Genomic DNA, 23,161 nt, shown 5'->3' on the forward strand with positions numbered 1-23,161 from the left:
ATTTAAGGACGCGTCTTGAACTACGAGGTGAAATGCAGAGCCATAAAATGTAAAGAAAGCGTTCTTTTTTATACTGCCAAGAATCATAAAAGCTAATGAAAGCTGGCAATATATATTGCCAATTTCTAGGCAACTCTCTATCTCTCATGTCTATATAAGATCGCTTTCTTGTACCCCTTCCCTACCCAGTTGTAGGGTAGTAAACAGGACATAGTCTTAACATCCCTGCCTTTCCTGTGCTCCTTCTCTCTTTCTCTCTTACCATCTACAAGTTAAAGATTTAGACAAAAAAATACAGGTTAGGGAATGCTACACAGCCTGCAACTCATTTGCCGAGTTCCAGTTATTCTTACATGAAGAGGCATGACCGCAACAAACTATGACATGAACATCAATAACATGTATTACGGCTGTCAAGCCACTTGCTATTCTTTCACCGCACTATATTTATCTCACCCCCTACCCCTCCCTTGCCCGCTTCTCTATTTGAATATGTGACACATTGCTGTCTAGAATAACAGCGAGCTGAGCTAGTTGGTAGGTATTATTCATGTTAAAAATACAGATCGTGCAAACACGGACACAAGGGAGAAGTCAAGACACTACAAACGCCGACTAACAACTGAAAAATGCGCACAGTGGCGGACAAGAAGAAGGCAGACAGGTGCTCAGCTCCAGCCGTCTCCCAGAGGCAGCTCACAACGTTGAATACTGAATATGTTTTTAGCGGCTGCACTATGGCATACACGTCATATATTTTTGAGCTACGGTTTCACCCTTAGACTATCTAATGATATAACATTCTTTGAAAGGACTCATATTCCTTTTCACTAAAGAGCGCGTAATAGAATACCTTAACTTGCCTTTTCCAAGTGTGGCAAAGTCTGTCTCCTCTTCAATGCCGTACAAAGTCAAATTATGATTATAATCAACGTTGTAAGCGGACACGGATGCCTTGAAGTACGTGAAATGATCGCGTAGGTGAACGCTGAGACTCAAATTTCTTCCATCAACTGTATGAACATCACTTCTGTTCACGTTCTCATTCACGAGCTTGACGACGAATCCGTCAATCGGTCCATTGGGCATCTGGGGCCGTTCCCACGTCAGCGTGACATCAGAGAAGCCCGTTAGGTTCGACTGAAGCTCCCGCACGGGAGAGGGTGCTGAAAAAATAAAGAAAAATACGGTGTGAATTTACGCGGTACACTTTTCTGCCCATTCCAGAAACGTGACCTCTGTATAAATGACTACGTCCGCCACGGTGGTCTAGCTGTTATGGCACTCGACAGCAGACACGAAGGTCACGGGATCGAATCCCGGCCGCGGCGGCCGCATTTCCGATGGAGGCGAAAATGCTTGAGGCCCGTGTAATTAGATTTAGGTGCACGTTGAACAAGCCTAGGGAGACAAAATTTCCGGAGCCCTCCACTACACCATCCCTCATAATCATATCATCGTTGTGGGGCACTGAACCCCAACAATTATTTATTACCAATAAATGACTAAACTTGTTTACACTTTGCCGTAATAACATTTCGTGCTTCAACGTGATATCGCCGAGATGTCACACGCTTCCGTGTATTGGTCTCCTTGTTGTTTTCCCTGATTTCTGTTGAGAAGGTACCAGTGATGTTGTGGTTAGATTCTGTGTTTATTCGAGTGGTGTCGTGTCATTGGTGACGGGTGACACTATAAAAATTTCGACAGATCATATATGACTTGTGGGAATTGGTTTCATGCGAAACAGTCAGCGAGTAGTTCAATGCGGCATTTTTTGGCTTTGAGCCAAGCGTTACAAGGTGGGTCGACGTGTTTCTGTACGTGTAATAGTTGTGTGCACAACGGGGGTTTACCAGGAACGTCGACTAAACTGGCGTTTAAAGGGTAACTTATGGTCTGACGTAACGTCAGCGCTCACATTAGAGCACATAAGTCAGTATTATCCAAACGATGTGCACTTTAAGGTGCGATGATGTGAATTTCATGCATAACTTTCGTTAGCGTATTCCTCCGGGTAGAGCAACGCTTGAATATAGCGCGCTGAACCATAGAAATAAAAATCTAATGTTTATTAGACAGCTATGAAAGCGGTGCCAACACTGTAACCACAGACGTTAACCTAACATGACACCTGTATCGTAGTATACATTTGTTGTAAAATTATATAGCCAGTTCAGCAACCACAATTGACGTTTCACCGACATTGCACCTGCATATGGTCTTTTTCCAACGCAGTTTGTAGACCTTGCGTGGTTCTGTAGTAGAATACCTGACTGCCGCGCAGAATGCTTGCGTTCGAATCTTGCTGGGTTCCTGACTTTTCTTCTTTGCATTCGTCGGGTCAACGCTGCCGATGTCGGTTTTTCTTAACGCTCTCGCATATAAATTACGAATGTCTGTTCTCGCTGCTCCTCGACAGATATAAACTGTCAATCACCTGTGGTGCGCATACCCGTACACCGCGGCCCTTGGTAAATGGGTATGTGCCACACGTGTCGGGAGGAAAGGGTTTGATGACGTACGCGAGATGATATTTGCGCTATTCATGTCATGACCAGACAGTCATATTTGTCAAGCCCTCTTACCCTCCCATGCCAATTTTGGTGTACACCAAGTTAAGGAGGCGATCACGAGAGCACCCAGACGTAGGAGGCTATAAAGATAGATACGTAGATAGAAGCCCTCAAAGTGCCTTGGGTTCATTAAGAAATGCTTCGCATTTAAAAGGCGCCTTCATCGAATAAGCCTCACTTGGTAGTTCAGCATTGGTCCTGTGTGTGCTTCTTTCTTGTGTTTTCGTCTTTAGTGCTGATTAACTTTGCAAGACGATCGCCATCCTACATTACTACGCACACTAAAGTGACCTGCACTTTTATCTCTAGGCAGGGACGTTGGATTAACGACAGCCCACGAACACTTCGTTCTTTGCATTTGCTCTTGCGAAATGCTATTGATTTCGGCTGCTAGCTTGTCTCTAAGTACTGCAGCCTGGCTTGTAAGCAAGCTGTAAGTAACATTTACCCGTCATCTCTTCTACAATTTTTGCAACATGATAATATTTTTGATGGGTTTCATGCCTGCGCGTATTTAGCATTGGCATTCGTATGTGTTTATTTCCTATTTATTTCTTAACTTCATCTCATATTTGTGTTCCTTTTTCGCGAAAGCGTAGGCTGGCCTAGCGCCTCTTAGGGGGGTGGCGGTTGCCCACTCCGTATTTTCTCTGTGCCTTTTCTACATTTGTGTATGTTTGCTAATCAAATAGCAAAGTTATCAGTAAAAAAAAAATGGGTGGAAAGAGGCGCAGTACTCCAACGTTTAAAAAATTCTGTTCTGCACATACCTTGTTATCGTCCCTTATGTGTAGAAATGCGAGGACGGCGGCGCTAAGCCCTAATTGCCCTGTCATCGCGAATTATCCTGCACGTGCCCATGTGGGGTGCTCTGAAATAGGCTTCGTGCCGAACTTAATCAGAATATCTTAATTTCAATGCTCTTTCCAACGAGAACGATCAACATCAACGATCACTTGCGCATTTGCGCAGGACGATGCGAAGTAGAAATCAATCTTTATCTTCTCAATCTACTGTATTGAACCGCCCCCCCCCCCCCCCCCACAGAAAGCTTTGTGCACCCAACTTGGTTTTGCACAGCCTTCGGGATCGCGGTCATTGGAAGCTTTGTGCACCTCAGGTGGTTATGAGATCGTCCCACACTTCACCAAACAGCGGTGTCACGTGATGACGTCACCAGGTTATCCCACGGTAGGTGACGTCACGGTGATGTCATGATGACCTCACACATTTTGGCGACCTGTTACGTCATGATGGTATGACTAGGTGTCGTCATGACATGGCGATGATCTTTTGCATGACTCGTGTTGACGCCGACGCCGCTGACACTGACGGTCACTTCTCGCTTCTGATGAGGCATCTAAGGCTTTAGCCTTAATAGTGACGCTTACGCGGTACATGAAGGAACACGACACAACAATAACGAAAACTCACCATCTATTTCGGTCGTGCTTCGGACGACTGTCGACAAGCCGCAGTAGTCGGCGCAGTTCTGAATGGAGACCTCGTACAGCGTTCCCGGAGATAAATGCAGGACTGTATTCTCGACGAATGCTACGTGCGCTTCTGTGTCGAGCCACCTAATGAGGTCCAAAGTACTGCAATTAGGCGACACAGCTCTCACGTGAATCCGAAATTTCTTTGCAGTTGGATCGGCCAACCACGAATAAGTAAGGCTGGTCTTCGTGGAATTCGTGAGGTTAACTTCACGGGGTGCAGCTGTGAAGAAAAACGAAAGAAGAAAAAGAAAGAAAAAGAAAAATCGGTAAATCGGCTTGTACAAGTTTTTATGAAGATGCATTTCTTTATTTCCTCCATGCCTGGAACGAAAGATTGTTGTCACAAGTATTTTAAGGTATCGCTAGACATGATTTAAGTGATATAATCTGCAAAAAATTCAGAAGGACAGCATTGAACAATGTAAATGCGCTTTTGTTATTGCTCGCAACAACTCTAATGCTTCCTGTGAAGTTTACAAAATCACCTAGAGAATATAATAAGCCAGAAGCAAACAAGCTACCTAAGGATGTTAAAATTTCCTAATTAACTAATTTCACTGGTTCACTTCCAACACTGATCTTTTGCATTTTACGTCACATCAATCGACGTCCCATCAAATTACTAACCTCACTCACTCACTCACTCACTCACTCACTCACTCACTCACTCACTCACTCACTCACTCACTCACTCACTCACTCACTCACTCACTCACTCACTCACTCACTCACTCACTCACTCACTCACTCGCACAGCTGACCTTTACAAGGCATCAAGAAATCTGGTGCCTCACACAGTACACCTCGAACAAGACGCGCAGACAGGCAAGCTTCAGCACAGAGATGGCGTGTCTTCGTGCCGTCGCGCCTGTGCATTGGTGTCGTCTACCCGTATTCTAAACCGGCCTAGTGATCTAGTGGTTATGGTGCTGGACTGCTGACCCGAAGGTCGCGGGATCGAATCCCGGCCACGGCGGCCGCATTTTCGATGCCGGCGAAAATGCTAGAAGCTCGTGTGCTTAGATTTAGGGGCACGTTAAAGAACCGCAGGTGGTCGAAATTTTCGGGGCCCTCCATTACGACATCCCTTATAATCATGTGGTGGTTTTAGGACGTAAAAACCCAGATATTATTATTATTATTATTATCAACCCGTATCCCTAACCCACGTGCTCGAAGATATCTCCTCACTGTGTCAGTGGGGACGCAGCACAGTGATCATTAGTAGCCAAAGAGTAAGACCAATGGGGAGTGGACATGAGTCGTGCCCAGTGAAAACCTGGTAAACGAACTACGTTTCGTGTTTTTTTTTTCTTTTTTTTTGTTGGGAGGTGGGGGGGGGGGGTGTCTTGCTCTAATGCAGATTACCATCCACGTTCTCACCTTGAAAAAAGAAATTCACTGACTTTCAGCGAAGGCGATAGCAGGCCGGCGCGGACAACAGTGTCTCGATCGAACCGATCGATTTTATTCATTAATAATGCGGCATCAATGTCAATAAGCAAAAAAAAGCAACACTGCATTCTTCATAAAAAGTAGATCTATGAAGCAAATTACAAAGTCACCCCAATCTTCGTTGATAGCGCAGGATCGTATATTTCAGGTACTCATTTTTCTTCAGGCTCCACACGTCGGCGATGCCGAAGTGAACGAATTCCGAGATTGCGTATTGGTTTTAGAAACTTCGTTAGCGAAAAATGAAGCTTCAATAACCTCATAAACAGCTGGGTTCACTCGAGTGGACTGATAATTCGGTTCGCTAACGAGCTTGCTGCTGCTGAACATTACAAATATGGACGCCATAAAAAGAAGCTGCCAGGGCAGTAAATTGCGGTGATCCTTTCCACGATCCATCTCGGCGTGGGAACCTAGCGTTTACAGGTCTACGAAATAACGACTATAGCAAGGCATTTTCTGCTTATGTATGTGATAAACTAAATAATATCTATTTTCTATGAGAACACTTGTATTTTGTATTTATTACTGTTAAACAGTACGATCCACTCACGGTGCGCGGCTCGAAATTTCTGGAGCCCTCCACTACGGCGTCTCTCGTAATCAAAGTTAGCAAAGTTAGAAATTGGGCTAGTTGGTTATACATGTTGGAGGGGGCATGCGCTACAGTTAACTGAGACTTAACAAAGCTAGAGGACGGACGAACGCGTAATGAACACGACAAGCGCAAACTATCAACTGAATTTATTGAAGAGAACGTTGAAGGGCGAAAATTCTATGAAAGGGGACAACAGTCAATCTACGATCGGTGTTCGGTAGTATCGGTGTTATTACGTTCGTCCGTCATCTAGCTTTATTAAGTCGTAGTTAACTGTAGTGCATTCCCCCTCCAACATGTCTCTCGTAATCATATCGTGGTTTTGGGACGTAAAATCCCAACAATTATTATCAACGCATGCGGCTCTGTGTAGTCATAGGTCCCAAATTATTCATAGCAATGAATCGTCCATGGAAGGCTGGACGAAAAAAAAACGCATCTAGCGCATCCATCCTGATAACCGAACGAGACACTAAGGTAATGATCAGGACATGCAGCTAAGATTTCCACAGGCATTCCTGTTTCTGCCCCGAAGGACTTGCCACGTTGTGTGTCGCTACGTATGGAATATAATTATGTGACATCGTGAATGAATTTTGCCAACTTCAGTGCTGCTGCGGACGTTGTGTAGTGTTATTTTCAGCGTGGGCAGTGTTCATGTGATTGCGGTTTGTGGGAACTACGGTGTTATGTGACTGGACTGTATTTTGTGTAGCTTTTCGTGTCGCTACGGGAAGTGACTTCGTGAATATTTCCTAATCCTTATGACAACTTATTTACATGAACTCTCTCAAGGTGCTCTTCTGTGTAACTTTTTTTTTTGTATTCGTGTGTTCTTCAGGAAGTGCGAATTGCGAGGTATGTGGTACTTCTGAGACCGTAGAACACCTCCTGAGCGTCTGCCCGCGACATACCATGCGAAGAAAATCGATGGCCACATTCTTGTTGAAGCAACAAGTATCGGAAAAAGCTCTGTTAGGACCTCCACCTCGTTATCAGCGCAATATTGTGAAAGCGCTGAACAAGTTTTTGCGAAATACGGAACTCGACAAGTGGCTGTAAGTAGCTTTTGGACATTCATGGTTTTGCTTCATCGCCGCCTCCGTCCTCATGACAAGCACCTCCTCTCTCCTCTCTTTTCCACCCCCTCTCCTCTCCTAACGCTGAGTAGCAGGTCAGAAAATGGATTCAGGCCGACCTCTGAGCTTTTCTGTCATAAATCTCTCTCTCTCTTTGTTGTATATGAAAATGAGTAGCCGGTGCTATACAAAAGCGCTTACATCTCCTAACAAAAAAATACTTAAAAAATAATTAAATAAAAGAACGAACCTATGCCATCAGTAGCTTCTTCGAATACTCTAGCCAGTCCTTCCTGGCGCCCACTCTCCCACGTTGCAAACGCGTTGACTGAGCAGTTGAAGTTCGCGAGCTGTTGCTTGACGTCCAAAACGATGCTCACGTTGCCGGTGCGAAGGAGTTCAGCAGTCGTGGACTGGCCGCTTGCTTCGTTCTTGCAAATAATCGTGTAGCCGTCAATCCGATCAGCCTCGGCAGGCTCGTCCCAGCTTGCAGAGATTACCGTTACGTTGATCACCGTGTGGATGAGGTCTCGCACGGGACCTATGTCTGTGAACGAATCGATGGGCGGGTTTTCAGTAGCCGCACTGCTTATTGAAGTCTATAGATAACCCGCCCCATAAATAATGTTTTTTTTTCTTATGGCTGTGGGGAATAAAACTAAGGTACTGTCAACAACATCAGCAAGGAAAATGTGAAAATAAAAAGTAACATGGTCGCTTATGCATTCGCCTAAGATGACTTAAAGGCGAAGTCATCTTCTCTTTCATCTAAGTTTGCTGTTTGAAGTCAATTGCACTGATGGCAGTTAATTTTACAATTTTAGAATTACACTGTTTGCAGTCAATTACACTGAAACAAACGTTGTACCTGCGTCTTACAGGGAAGCTACCTTTGTTCTAGAATCCGGGATTTCGTGGAGTCCCTGTGCGAAATCTTTCCCATAAAGAGTCAAATATCCAACGTTAAAAAGAAACGCATATGGCCGCTTGGTTTGCTGAAGCCATTAGCGAGATAAGATGCACAGACCACCGCGTCGTCGAACAGTGTTATGTGCTATACATGGTTATGAAGGCGATGCGCTTTGGCAGTCGTGTATAGATTTGACAATGCGGCGTTCGCGTCATATGAACTGCTCGGTAAAATAACCACAACGGATGGTTTTGGCCTACAGGTCATCTTAGCCGAATGCAAAAGAGCCCTTGTGAGTTCTTTCATAAAATTCTAGCTTTCCGCTATCCCCCACCACCATTTTCACACTTGATCTTTCCTCCTCGTTTGTTTGGACTGGAGGAGAGGGTATGGTGTATTACATACACGAGTTAAGATAGACCACTGAAGCCTTGAAGTAGAAATGATCACTTCTCGAAACGTCGGCGCCACCGACGCCCCGTGTTCGCAAATTTTTCATCTTTTTCATCTTATCTTTTCGCTTGTCACTTTTGCTTTTCACTCGTTTAACTGGCGTTGAGGCCAGTTAAACCAATATTTTTGAGGCAGAGCACCGCAAGGGCTTACATCGCATAAAACTGAAACGCCGAAGTGAAAAAAAAGAAGCGCTAGGTGGAACACAATACGTTTGTCAAGTTCACGTTTGTAGTTGTGTTGGTTGCCTCACAAACCTTCCTACCGTTGTGATGTCTAACATCGGGTTCCTTATTAGTGGTTTGTACATAACTAATATAGTTAAGCTCCAATCAACGTAACTCCCGCACTCACCCGATGAAAACGTCGTCACGTCCTGTTCGAACACCGGGCCCGTACAGGTCAACCCGTAACGAGTCACCTGCGCAGTCGTGTCAACCTCGTACAGCGTACTCGCACTGAGTCCGGTGACTGTGTACACGTACTCGGAGCCATCCGCGACGTAGTCGTTGCAATGTCTCTTTGTTCCTTCCAACGGGCACACGGTGATGCGTAATTGGTATTTCCACTCCGTCGTCCACGTAATTCGTAGCGCGCTAGACGTCAGCGCACTCACAACGGCCGAGTCCATCAGCGGAACTGAAGAATGTTAGAGGTAATGAGATTAATTAGTACCCTACAAACTGAGTTTCCGCTGGTGCTGCTGACCGTAAATTGCTACTTCCTGTATGTCCTCGGACATGGTTTTTAATTAGGCTCTCCTGTTTGACAGCTGAAAGTTAATTAACGGCTCCGCCATTTCCAGGTCATATTCCGGCAAATGAGCCGCATCAAAGGCCTTCGGTCCTCAGCTTGGTTGCAGTGTACAACAATGTGGAGCGTAAGGTAATTTGGGATATGACAAGTTCATATATATATATATATACATATATATATATATATATATATATATATATATATATATATATATATATATATATATATATATATATATATATATATATATATATATATATATGTGTGTGTGTGTGTGTGTGTGTGTGTGTGTGTGTGTGTGTGTGTGTGTGTGTGTGTGTGTGTGTGTGTGTGTGTGTGTGTGTTATATAGTTATAGCAGGAGCGCCCGCATACGCTCGGCTCCTGCTATAACTATATAACAAGTTGTTGGTTGTGTTTGATATTTAGTTTGAGTTTATTTCCCACAACACGTACAGGGCATGTATGAGGCGTGTGGAGGAGGCCGCATTTAGATGGAGGCCAAATGCTAGAGGCCCGTGTGCTCAGATTTATGCCCACGTTAAAGAACCCCAGGTTCTCGAAATTTCCGGAGACCACTACGGCGTCCCTCATAACTATGTCGTGGTTTTAGCACGCAAAACCGCATCAATTACTATACTTATTAAAGGTGTGATGAGGAAGACGGGACAAAAGCTGCGTCAGGGAGAGCTTCATCAGTCCCGTCTAGCCACACAACATGGCAGCAAACATCGAGAGCTCCTACAACAACGGTATACATATCAAATGGGAAGAATGAAAGAGAGCAATACTTTCATAATAGAAAGGATGTGCATAGTGAGACAAGCAATAAACAGTAAGCAATATTCGCGCACAAATACAGTCAGACCATGGCACAGTATACACTGGCATATAGTATTTGCCCTCCATCGAAATGCGACCGCCGCGCCCAGGATCGAACCAGAGACTCTCCAAGTCAACGCAGAGCACCGTAACGACTGTAGCACCGAGGCGGACCGATCATTCTTCCAGCACGTTAAAAACCACGCAAGGACATTCTGTCGGGGACATGCTTATAAGGCTAAGAAAATATTTTCCCAGCAACACAGAACGAGAAAACGCACAGAAAAACTTAAAGTCGGTGTCAAATGTTTGAATACTACCATGTTTGAGAAAGCTTTTAATTGCCCAGCAATTCTTTATTTTATTCCGTGGAACTGTACAGTACTTGTTGGCATTTTTTATAAAAGGTCGGAAATCTAAATTTAAATCTGCCTACGGAAGCAGCGGGAATATTCGGGTTTTTCTTGGGTCTCGTCATCAGTGAACCTTTTACTCTGGCTGTATACATGAGACGCAGATCGAGCGCTTTCTTTTTGAGCATCATAAACCCACGCATAGATGCCGTGCCAGGGACATATTTCGAAAGCCATGTTCCCACAGTGACATGGTAAGTGACAAGGTACAGTCGCCGCAGAAAAATATTAGCGCGTGCCATCTGTGGCCACAGCGGTGGAATCGCGACTCGCAGTGCGGTTGTTCCCGAGCGCACTGATAAGCGAGAGTGCCAAGCACACGTCCATTTTCCTAATCGGGGGCTGGCCGGCAGGAAGCGACTCTTTCGAAAGCCCGCTTATGGAAAGCTCTGTCAGAAAAGTGTTGGTCGAAACTGAGGTGAAAAAGACAGCTGTGCGCTACGCCAGAACAAAAAATAAATAAATAAATGAAGAGGGTCACGTGCCCCGTCACAATAACGCATGAATGAGTCGTAAAGTAACCCGTAAGATAACATCTAACAGGCGGGCGTTAAGATGGGTCGCCTTTCTACCCATCACCCCCGCTTGGGAAAGTGGACTGTGCTTGGCACTCTGGCTACCGGTGTGCTCGCCAACAGCGCCGCGTATGGCGATTTCACCGCTCCGGCCACATATCACTCGGGCTAATCTTTTTCTGCGGTGTCTCTACAGTCGCCGTCAACAGTTTAAGAATCACGAGGCAAGACAATGCGCTGAATGTTACGGCTGCTTCGGCAGGCAGCCTCGAATACATATATTTGACCTTTTCTAAAACTCGCTAACAGCGTATACTGTGCAGTCCCACAGAATACAGTCCCAAATTGAGTAATTCGAAGTTTCCTCAAACCCAGTGATCCCCAAATTTATCATGCTCACTGCACAGTCAACAACAAAAGTTTACGTGCCACGCGATCGCGGGGTCAAGAGCCTCTTCGCGACATTTCCGCAACACCAGCGGCGATCGACAGCAGCGCTGCGCGCTCATGACTCGTCTCTTCCTTCATCGATGGCCTGGCGATTTTCTCACTGGGAACAAATATTTGCCGCCTTCCTCTTTTTAACGCAACGCGCTCTTCGACAGCCGTGGCTTTATGTGCGTAAGATTGTAGAGCAACCTATCGGCATAACCGTTATCTGTCACAATCTTTCTCACAAGGCGATATCTAGCCAACGGCACACCTTTCGAGGCACGCCGAGATTAACTTAGATTTGCTATCAAGGTAGAAGTGGGATGGTCATACTGGAGATAAACGCTTTGCGTGAACGAACAACGAACTAGCAATGCGCTGCGCGGTAGCAGAAAATTGATATGCCAGTGCATAATAAGGAGAACCATTTCCGGCCCAGCGCTGTGGTCGACGCTAGGTGGCGCACCACTTGGTGGCGCAGCCAGGCAGTTTAGCAAGCGCTCGCGTGGTCCGTAAACTTTTGTGGGTGACTGTACACGAAGCTGAGACGTACCGTGAGGAAACGTTGTGACGTTAGCGGCTACGCGCGTGCTGTTGACAGAGTGAGAGCCATCTTCTCGTGTAGCCCACATCGAAAGTTGGTACGTATTCTGTGTCGCTCCCACGTGGAAAGTGTACGCTCTGTAGTCGTTGGCTACGCTTGCTTCCTGGCAAGTCGCGATTCCCGCCATGCACATTCGAAGCCGGAATGACGTCACAGATTCGTCCGAGTACGACCACGTGACGACGACCCGACTGTCGCAGGTAGCCGATGCACTGAAGTTTGTCGGTGCCGCTGGCGGAGTTTCGGATAATTGTAGGACAGAGTTTTCATTCCCTGAAATTAGAGAAAAGACACCGTGTTAGATCACTACTTTCTTTCACGTAGCAGTAACGACATTGTCACTAGGAAATAACAGTAATAATTGTTCGGGTTTTACTTTGAAGAATGAACTGCTGGGCGAGTTGGTAATCCATGCGCTTGTGCTGTTCTTGTCTCCCTTCGTCCACGTTTTTCGCGCAGTTTTTATAATATTGGGATTTTACGTCCGAAAACGGCGATATGATTCCGAGGCACGCGGCAGCGGAGGGCTCCAAGACCTTCCAGCACCGGATGTTCCTTAACGTGTACCGACATTGCACAGTACACGGGCTTCTAGCATTTCGCCTCCATGGAAATGCGACCCCCGCAGCCGGGATCGAACCCACGACCTTGGAAGTAGCAGTGGAGCACCTCAACCACTATACCACCGCGGCGGACCACTTAGCTTTGAGATGTCCTCTGATACAAACTTCTGTTAAAAACGATCGTTCCTCGCCGTGTACTGCCGAATGCACTGTCACAGGAAGGTGTGAAACAATACCACTAAGACACTTCGCATCATATCGTTGGATGATATGCGAAAATGCGAAGGAGGTCCGCTGTGTGTGGAATCCAATAGGGTGAGTTGGATATTTTGCAGCGTTTTTTGTTGTTCCTCAGTTAAAACCAACGTACTGTCGGCCGCAAAAGTTTGCGGGATCTGCAGCACGTGGCGGAGCGACGGAAAACTGCATTGCTGCGTCACGGTAGCTGACGCAGCAATGCAGTTTTCCGTCGCTCCGCCACGCGCTGCAGATCCCGCAAACTTTTGCGGCCGACAGTACTTCATCACCACCTTGGTGGACACAGGAGACGTTCTTAGCGCACGCTGATCACGTCACAGTGAGCGGAGCTTGAGGCTGCTGGCAGTGAGGGTGACGGTGAGGGTATTCGAGACGCATGTTGACTGCATCTGGTAGACAGCCGTTCAGCCTGTGGTTCTCGGTGGCGCCGGCAGAGTGCTGCAGTCCACCGTAAGCGCGTCCGCAAGCTCCAGCCGCTTCGCTGTGATGTCTTCTGTTGACGACATGCAAGGACTGTTTCAGCAGACATTTGTCTACTGTCTACTGTCCAAGACGAATTTGGACAAGCGGCTGTTAAAGAAATGTCGCGTACCACAAAAGAGTGACTGACTGATTCTGTGTGTGCAGTGTCATCTGCTATCTTTCTATCTTTCTCTCTCTCTTTCCTCTCCATCTTTAAATCTCCTTCACCCTGTCCCCATGTGTAGGGTAGCAAACCGGTTGTCCTATACTGGTTAACCTCCCTGCCTTTCCTTCTCTATTATTTCTTCTCTCTCTCTCTCTCTCTCCAGCCGCTTCGCGCGACTCGTCACGTGAGCGCAGTGTTTTGGCTCCATGGGAAGGAGCGCTTCCACGGCACCACCAAGAACCACAGACTGAACGGATGTCTACTGCATGCAGTCGCCATGTGTCCCCAACGCTCTCGCACTCACCGTCACCCTCACCGACAGCACCCACATGCTCCGAGTATCGCGTTTCAATCGCCTAGTACTGCACATAAAACTTCAAGTCTGTAAGGGATGCGGAACAGTGGAACGACCCTTTTATAAATGATAGCGTAAGGCTTATCGCGTAAGGCTTATTTTATTTTTTGTCAAGTTGAGTCAAGAAAACGACAGACGTTTGCGTAGCCAAGTTTCTGCGAAACGTTTTCCCGCCTTCATCTTTAATTTAGAACGGCGTTTCTCACAAAGTCGTGCCCGAGGTAGAAGATGTGAGCGAGGAAACGCGATTTCAAATACGTTTCTGTTGAGCCGCGCACAGTGAGCGGTAATCTAATAAACCTTGTTACACATAGACGTAGCCTTCTGGCTGTCCCGATGGTTAACGAGATGTTGTTACGAATAAAAACAGGTCTGCGCTAGAAAATCACCCGAGAGTCGTACTACGTCTTACATTAATCTTCTCAAGAGAGAATCCAAGCGCACAGCAAATTTTCTCAGGCATACGAATCAACTGTTTAAAAAAAAACCTTGATATCAGTGACCCTGTTCCTCGTCGATCAATTCTAATTTAACACGCAGGCGTTGAGGGTCGACACCAGTGAATGTTGCTACCATGTTGTCTAACTTTGCACTTTATTACACACTCGCAGTCTTCGTAATCAAATTAACGAGACTGGCGATAAAAGTTTAACGATATCAAGACTGTCGGAAAATTTAACGATGTAATTGCATAGTGTTGAGCGCCTAAGTGTTTTATCGTGTTGTTGCTCGTGCTGTTGCTCGTGCTGAGGGACTGCCACTCATTGTTTAACTTTAAGGCCTTAAATGTCCGATCAAACACGAAAATTGACAGTCGACGTAACAGAAGTGATACAACACATCATCACGTGATGATGTCACAATATGACGTCATCTTGACGTCATATAGCGCATGGTACCCGACAAACACTATCTTTGCGTATCCTATTCTAAAACTGCCTAATAATGTGCGTTCGCCTCGGTGGTGCAGTGTTTATGGTGCTCGGAAGCTGACTCGAGGGTCGCGGGTTTGATTCCGGCCGCATGGTTACATTTCGATGGAGCGAAGGGCTAGAGGCCTGTGTACTGTGCGATGTCAGTGCACCTTAAAGAACATCACACGGTCAAAATTTCCGGAGCCGTCCACCACGGCGTGCCTCATAATCATATCGTGATTTTGGCACGTAAAGCGTCAGATATTATTGATATAATTTTGGGTAATTATTGGGCTATATATTATTGGGTATTAATATATTGGGTAAGCTATTATTGGATGAGATATTGTAACATTGGGTAAAAACACTCACCTTCTGCAGTGAAGCTAGGAGGAGCATATTGAGAGCCAAGAACAGCATCTCCCTCCTGTCAGTAGTTGTAAAAGCGTACGTACCGTTAGAGACCTATGCAACTTGAACAATCCAAGAAAAGCAAAAAAGCAAATGGCGTAACGCTGCTCACCTTAACGTACGTCTCCCTGCACAAAGCTTGCTGTTCTTTGCCGAATAACGCCAGTATAACTATCAGCTGGATCCTCGTGTACGTGCCCATGTTGAAGCTGCATCTCACTGTCGCGATAAAATGGCGTTTAATGCGAAACCAGGGACACCTTTGTAGGTTTCACGTCAAGTGTACAAAGGTTATCACCTTGACTGTGTGTTTTCAAGTATAAATAGAATCCTACGTGCGCTGTCCTTCTCATGCGGCCAATGAGAACACGTATATAAACATGAGAGGTGCGCTTTATTGCGCTTCTGCGTAATGCCCCGTAGTTGTGCCAATTTAGAAACCAAAAACACGCATCAATCTGAATGCATGACGATCGGCCTCGGGTACGGGCTATCGGAGATCAGGCTTGATAAGTGTGCTTTCACTGATTATCGACTGCCTCTGTGGTATGCTGCATTGTTGACTCAAACGTCTTATTTACATATATTGGCCATCCACGGTCATTACGTCATAGGGCGTGTGTCGATTGCAGCGTATGGGCATCGCAAACAAACATCGCAAATGCAAAGAGCGCATCGCAGATGCGGCGGTTGTATGTCGAGCCTGCACTTGCAGCACGGAAATCCTGGCTAACACACAATGCTTAAAGGTACCATAGCACGATCGCCTAACAATTTGTGGTTTTCAGCGAAAAAATAGAAGTAGAAGGGCTATTATGTTTATGCATGTCTGAAAAATTTACTGTAAACTAATATTTCCGTGCAAAGTAAGCCCTAGAAGTCGCCACCTGCAAACTCTGCCCACCACCGGCGATGGCCATGTCGCTATATGGCCTGTGTGATGCCGTAGCCTGCATGGAGCGGATCCGTCGTCTTCTACCAAAGTTTTAGCTGCTGCAAATCATTCAGTTTCAATGCCAAGCTGAATAAACCTTAAATAGCTAGATTGGATGCACACGTGACCACGTAACGGAATCCTTAACCGGAATGCAGACGCTTGCCTAGCAAGCGTCTTTTTACGTCACGGCTCGCGAGCGCGCCAGTGTTGCCTGACTCGCAAACCGCTCGAGCGTTCGTAAAGTTGTCCAATTATAAATTAAGTGCTCGATCAAATGCGACAAAATTTCGCCAGCCTATTTGCGAACGCACATAACACTGATTATGATCGAAAATTGGGTGTCGCGACCCCTTTAAATGCGGCAATGTTAAGAAGATTGATTTTCGTGAGAACTGTAAAAGTGCTATCAAGGACGATATCAGGGGCGTAGCCAGAAATTTTTTTCGGGGGGGAGAGGGGGGGTTCAACCATACTTTATGTATGTTCGTGCGTGCGTTTGTATGTGTGCGTGCCTATATCCGCAAGCAAAACTGAAAAATTTCGGGGGGGTTTGAACCCCCCCAACCCCCCCTTGGCTACGCCCCTGGACGATATGTAGTTCTTAATGGCACAAGAGCCAGGTTTGGCTAAAGAACGCCATGAGTGATAATGTGGTGCAACAATAGCAATATACAGGGATAGCAACGATAGCAATATACAGGGAGTCGCAACTATCACGCAGCAAGATTTAAAAATACAGGAACGCTGTTACACAAAGCAAACCTAGTTCATATTGTTCGTAGTGCACTGGAGCAGACACCACTATTTTTTCGTTAAAGATGGTAATGATCTTTGTAACTCGACCAGTACTCTCCTAATTATCAAAGTGTCAATGAGGCATATGTAGGAATGTTCAAGTGACATCCTACTGCGTAATTTTTAACAACGCATTAATTGCGCACTCATTTTTTCCGGTTGATAATGAAAGCCCGCGTAATCTGAAAAATGACACTTTCGAATTAACGAGCTTTTACTGTATTATTATTAGTATTATTATTATTATTATTATTATTATTATTATTATTATTATTATTATTATTATTATTATTATTATTATTATTATTATTATTATTATTATTATTATTACTTTTCTGCCAGTAATATCATGCAGTCCATTTTGATGGTTACAAGTCGTAAAATTTTCTTCGTCCCTTTTAGCAGCACAACACGAGCATGCACACTGTCAATTTTTATGAAAATGAAAATGCGAGCGCATGGCTTGCGCGCTCTGGCGCCTGACTGCATGACTCTCGCTAAAATCGCTCTAAATTAGCCTAAGCGTAACGCGTGAAAGCCAAGTGGCAGAGCTTCCCATTTCCGAGTGCGCTCGCCTGACAAGCACAGTTTAGAAGCACCGGACGACACGCTACTGGCCCCGCCTCTTATGTCCTGAAGGGGTACGGCGTTGCAATCTTGCAGCCGGTTGCATATCACTCATGACTGGTTGCTTTGCTCGCCACTATATGACGCTAAAAGAGGCTGTGACTGCTCTCGCTGTTGAAGGCGCTGCAAGCAGCCGCTGGAGCGCGCAGGCCACGCACTCGCGTGTTTACTTTCATACAAATTGACAGTTACATCAACAATATATCACCAGCCCCGTTGCTGTAGTGATTATGGGGCTCGACTGCTGACCCGAAGGTCGCGGGATAGAATTCCTGCCGAGGCGACCACATTTTCGATAGAGGCGAAAATGCTTGAGGCCCGTGTACTTTGATTTAAGTGCACGTTAAAGAACCCCAGGTGGCCGAATTTCCGGAGCCCCCTACTACGGCGTCCCTTATAATCATAACGTGGTTTTTGGACGTTAAACCCCAACGGTTATATTCAACAATATATCGAGTGATATATCCGGGCCACCCCGTCAGTATCAAAACAGTATTCTTGAAAAGCCACTCACGGTAGAGAACAGCAACTTCTCTTGGGAATGGCTTGAATGCGCACATGGTCTACATGCGGAATCGCAAAGCTGTGCCTTCGTTAACTAATCTGAGCACGCAACGTAAGCACTGATTGCAAATCATGAAACGCGCGTGACACTATCACCAGGTGAACTTTGAACCATCTAACAAAGACAGCTAGGTTCTCTCTCTCACTCTCCTGTTTTGATTGCTTGTTTCTTCTTGATGCCGAAAAAAAAACAAGCGGGAAAGTTTATCTTGATCTCACCCGTCAGAGTATGTTGCGGTGCCCGCATTGCGCTGCTGGACAAAGTTAATGCGGAATCACCAGGCTACGGCATGCCTCGTAATTATGACGGAGGTGCGGCGCGTTAAAATCCCAGGATTGCAAACGTCAGGTCGCAATACAAGACTTACCTTGTGTGTAACGCCAATGCACGTATAGTTCGGCCTCTTGTGAAAGGATACTAACCTAGATGCCGAAATATTTAGGGGCTTTCAGAGACTGTCTCTCTGATCTGTATCGCCTGCAGTCACACAGATAACGCTCCAGGTCTTCTGGGGCCACTTTGAATGAATAAATAGATGTATAGGTAATGGGAAATTTTGAAAGTAAATGAAACATACATAAATTGAGTGGCATTTGGTATAAAGCAAACAGGGTACTCTGATGTGCACAGAAAATTACGAGAGCTGGATGACACGAGATTGAATCCGTATTGAACAGTAAATAATCAGCAAAACGTTGCGTGTCCCTCGAAAGACCTGTCGGTCACGTTTTAAGCGCAATTGTTTTAGACACAGCCTTTGAGCGTGGTGTAATAGCGTGGTGTACTATTGTTTTTGCACTGCTCTCATGCTCCGGATTGGAACTTCTGAGGCTAAGGGTACGGGTTGACAGCGGTTCTGGGTTACGATTGGTTTGTACCGATCGTGTCACCGATAACCTCGTGGGTTCAAACATGCATAAGACGCGGAATTCACCCAGTTTGAACGTAACTTACATCAGCACCATTACGTTGTGACATGTGCATAACACGATCATATTATTTTTCTCTTTTCTTCCTTCTCTTTTCCTGCCCTCCTCCTCTTTTCTGTCCTCACTCTCCTTACCCCGTACAGAGTAGCATGTAAGATCCTTTATACACGCCTACAGAAGTCTCTGTTTTTCATTAAAGAGCTTTCTTTCTCTCTCTCCCACCCAGCTTGCAGAAAAAGAAGCCAAGGCCTCTATTCGGGGGAAACATTAGTTGTATAGTTTAATCGATTGGGCCCAATATACACACCGCAGATTTGCCTGCTTTTCTAAATAAATGTTTGCATTTGTACGCTCTTTGGGTAGTTAGTGATAATGTAAGACATTTATTACCGACTCCGGCCCATCGTATACAGAGAGAGAGAGCTCTTTATTGAAATGCAGAGAATTTAGCCGGCGTGTGTAAATTCGCTGACTTGCTACTCTGCGTGGGGAAGGGCATTGGGGACTGAAATACACAAAGAGAGAGAGATGAAACTCCTAAAGCGTACTTCCAAACCAGTCGTTTCGCCGTCTTTGGAACCGAAGGCGCCGCGTGAGAGATAGTGTCTCCCCCTATCAACAATAACTGAAAAAGGCACCCCCAGACCCCGTAATCGGCCCAAGCTGCGGTGCGCCATGGATTTCGGCGGCTACTGCTGGAATTCGAAAATTTCCGGATGATGGCGCTGAAGTAACTTAGAGCCCGGGCATTCTGAATTTCAGCGCCGCTACCCGATATGCAGTTATGATGTACGTTCTTGCCTAAGTAACCTAAAGCATTGCCAAGCTTGAACCGGGGTTTGAGTGGCCAACGGCTGCATTAACGTAAATTCAAGTTAATGCGGTTTGCGTATCCAGACAACGGCACGCACTTTGAATCGCAACAACGGAAAATATTAATCCTATACACGCCCCCACATTACGTCATGCATTCAACCGCATATAACCCCTTTGCCTTCGTGTTTCGCCCTTCACCGTCAACAAGCATGCCGAGTTGGAGTCGAAACGTCAGTAAATATTTCTCACCTTGGTCGGCGTCCATCTGTATTTTAACTAATGCGATCTGTGTTAAAATAGCTTGTGAGGCATAAAAGGTCATGCGAGTGAAAAACAGAAAAATGACGAATTCGTAATCGTCCATTTATACACACAAATTTTCAGTTAAAAAGATGTTCATCCTTGTCTTCTCCGAACACAGCATTGGGACACAGTTTACGGCGAACCCTCAGCCATGGCTTGATTGTGTGCAGCTCCGTCTCATCTTCTTCGGTAGGTGGCTTTCTTCTAGGAACAAAAGAAATATGGTGATTTGAAGGTTTGTATTGGACAAAAGAAAATTGAACTTATATTGCAAAAATTATACGTTCCCAACATGGCATAACTCCCAAGTTTGTTAGCGTGTACTGGCTTCTACAGTTACTATGTTTCTATGTTAGATCAACTTCTATCACTAATCCTCTGCGGAGCCGTCTTATAATCGAACAACATAACCTTGTGTGATAATATTTATAAAAACATTTCATACCATTCTGTACATACTGTTTATTCCGTTTCGCGTGCTTTGTTTTTCTTTCCCTTTGTGAATATAAAGTGCACGTTACTGTGGCTTCTGATTCTGTATGGGCATCTTGTAAATTAAGCAAATCAACTTCAAATAAATCGGTCACCTGTAGCTTAACGAACACACGAACTACCGTATATCAGCTGAGTGATTGAGAGTTTTGTGGTCAGAAGAACTATTGAGAACGAGGTGATCACTTGTAGATATTTAGCTAAATATCACAAAATAATAGATTACTTCATGTTTCCTCACATGAACTTAAACAACATGCCATTGGTCTTATTCAGGAGTAATTATCTTATGTCGTTGCTGCTTGGTGCATAATAATGCGTCACAACGTGCTTACGTGTATGCGTTAAAATAAACAGCTTTTCTTTATTGAAGGTTGGTTAGGTTTTCCATCAACGTAAGAAATAATGGTCGACAAAATACGAACAGCCACAAACTGGACATAGATGCGTTATTTCAAACAAAAGTAATTACAACATATTTTTGAGTAGCCCACAAGAACTCTGCGCACGTATGATTAGATTTTGAAATGTTCTCTCATATGTCAAAAATCTGCCCCAAAAGATTCCACCGAAGATGCTACACTCAATAAAACATCGATCTTCTTTACTTTGTGAAGCAAATATGTAGGGGAGAGAACACATGTGATGCCTCATAGTGCAACTATTCCTGGGGTCAAAAAGTATCCATACTCGGGCTCTACAGCAAATGCGACTTTGTGCTTCCTTAAGGCATCATCCTTCGAACCTAATACATAACTGCGTAGGTCACAAAATTTACTGCACGCTGACACTTTACATAAAACCGATGTTGTGAGGTTAAGGCAAAAATTCTTTGCAAATGTGGTGTGCTTGGTACTTTTCACCCCGATATTACGGTACACAAGGAACCGTAGTACATGATTTTATTTTATTTTGAGAAAGAAGCCACAACTAAAAAACAAAACATATCTATCGTGGCATAGCTGTGCTCAAGAACTTTCCATTCCACTCAAAGCATGCGCCATACATGCATATAAATTGTGAGAGAAAAGTTATGAAGTTTTATATAAGCAACGGCTTACAATGAAGGCGGTCCGTCTTCTTAAAACGTCGTTGTACGCCTGAAATTATGAGTTGTGCAAATTTCTAGTTATTGTAAGCTCTTCTCTGCCTAATCCATTCGATGCAACAGTCTAGTTTCTTCAAACAGAATGTTTCCGCTGTAGAAATACTTCTAAGAGAAAGCGTACTTACTTAATTCCTGAAGTAACCTGCGGCCACAGGCAGTATACAGCGACAGCAGCAGTTGTTATGACGAACGACGCCACAGCGATTATTAGGAATAGAACGGTTGTAGCTTTTGCTGGAAATAAAATTGAACACTGTTATATATATATATATATGAAAAAAGATGGCAAGGTAGGCTAGATTACAGCCGGCTATCCTATCAACATGATATTAGTAATTGAAGAAACATTCAAAAACAATAAAAACTGGAAAGAGTAAAATAAGAATAAAGGAAAAGAATTGTCATAAGCACTATGTACATATACGATATCTGGTGCATAAAAAATTGAGAAAACCTAAGGGCAGAGTGAAATACATACGAGGCGGTCACGCAGGCTATCGCGGATAGAGTCCGTAGAGACGGTTTTTTATGCACTTAATATAACATGACTATGAGATGTGTTCGTAACAAGAACATTAAGGAGACAATTGTATAAGAAGTGACACACACGTATTCCAAATGATGCCGCAACACACGCACACACGTACAAAAAGCTGACGTGAACATTGTAAAACATGCAGCACTGCCCTGACGTTTTCGCACTCTCGGTGTAGGACAGCAAATGGGGTACAATTTGGTTGACCTTTCCGCTGTTGCTTTTCTTTCACTCTCTTTCAACGTGAAAGAGATTGCCATGACTTCCATACTTGCTCCAAGCGTAATGAAAATTGAACTTAAGCACGATATATTTCATGACATTTATATATGTCTACAATAAAAGTCCCATGGCCTTTTATTCATTTGACTAAGACGACTTGAAAACGAAAGCAGTCTTTTTCTTCTCACTAAAGTGTATTGATCCCCCCTACTCCCCTTCCCCAGGAAGCTTTCTGTACCCGTCGTGGCTTTTCAGAGCCTCCGTGATCTGAGGCAACTGAAGCCTTCTTCACATCACGTGGTTTTGCAGTACTTCCAGGACTCGCCCACCTTTGAACCAGCGAGGACGTCATGTAATGACGTCATCATGTGACGCCATGTTATCTGACGTCATAGTGGCTTCATGATAACGCCATGATGATATCACATATTTTGACGATCTGCGACGTGATGATGACGCCACATGGTGACGTCATCACGTGATGATGATTTCTTGCATCACGTTTGCTGGCGCCACCGACGGTCAGATTTCACATTTGATGAGGCATCTAAGGCTTTAGCAATAAAGCAGCCACAGGCCAAGTAAGTTTCTC

At 44.9% G+C, this 23,161-nt stretch overlaps 1 protein-coding gene and 1 non-coding gene across 2 annotated transcripts; both read right to left on the reverse strand.

Moving 5' to 3' along the window:
• Positions 1–258: 258 nt before the first annotated feature.
• On the reverse strand, positions 259–15,442 carry LOC125759416 (receptor-type tyrosine-protein phosphatase H-like). Its single transcript, XM_049418164.1, has 7 exons — positions 15,353–15,442; positions 15,202–15,256; positions 8,925–9,209; positions 7,458–7,754; positions 4,011–4,295; positions 854–1,166; positions 259–265 (listed from the first exon to the last, which is right to left on the reverse strand). Exons 1-7 carry the CDS (start codon positions 15,440–15,442, stop codon positions 259–261), a joined length of 1,332 nt encoding a protein of 443 aa, XP_049274121.1.
• A 4,809-nt stretch (positions 15,443–20,251) lies between these two features.
• Positions 20,252–22,609, reverse strand: LOC119403076 (uncharacterized). The gene is made up of 2 exons (XR_007417348.1): positions 21,938–22,609; positions 20,252–20,416 (listed from the first exon to the last, which is right to left on the reverse strand). It is a non-coding gene; the product is annotated as an uncharacterized LOC119403076 (transcript).
• Positions 22,610–23,161: the final 552 nt, after the last annotated feature.

This window comes from Rhipicephalus sanguineus, chromosome 8 (genome assembly GCF_013339695.2).
Source record: "Rhipicephalus sanguineus isolate Rsan-2018 chromosome 8, BIME_Rsan_1.4, whole genome shotgun sequence".
In the NCBI taxonomy this organism is placed as follows: domain Eukaryota; kingdom Metazoa; phylum Arthropoda; class Arachnida; order Ixodida; family Ixodidae; genus Rhipicephalus; species Rhipicephalus sanguineus.

Excerpts from the sequence above, each read along its gene's own strand:
- LOC125759416 (XM_049418164.1), bottom strand. The coding sequence starts at position 15,442 with ATGGGCACGTACACGAGGATCCAGCTGATAGTTATACTGGCGTTATTC. Across the intron at positions 15,257-15,352 it reads GCAGGGAGACGTACGTTAAG|GAGGGAGATGCTGTTCTTGG; the intron begins GTGAGCAGCGTT and ends AACTACTGACAG. Across the intron at positions 4,296-7,457 it reads AGAAGCTACTGATGGCATAG|CTGCACCCCGTGAAGTTAAC; the intron begins GTTCGTTCTTTT and ends TTTTCTTCACAG.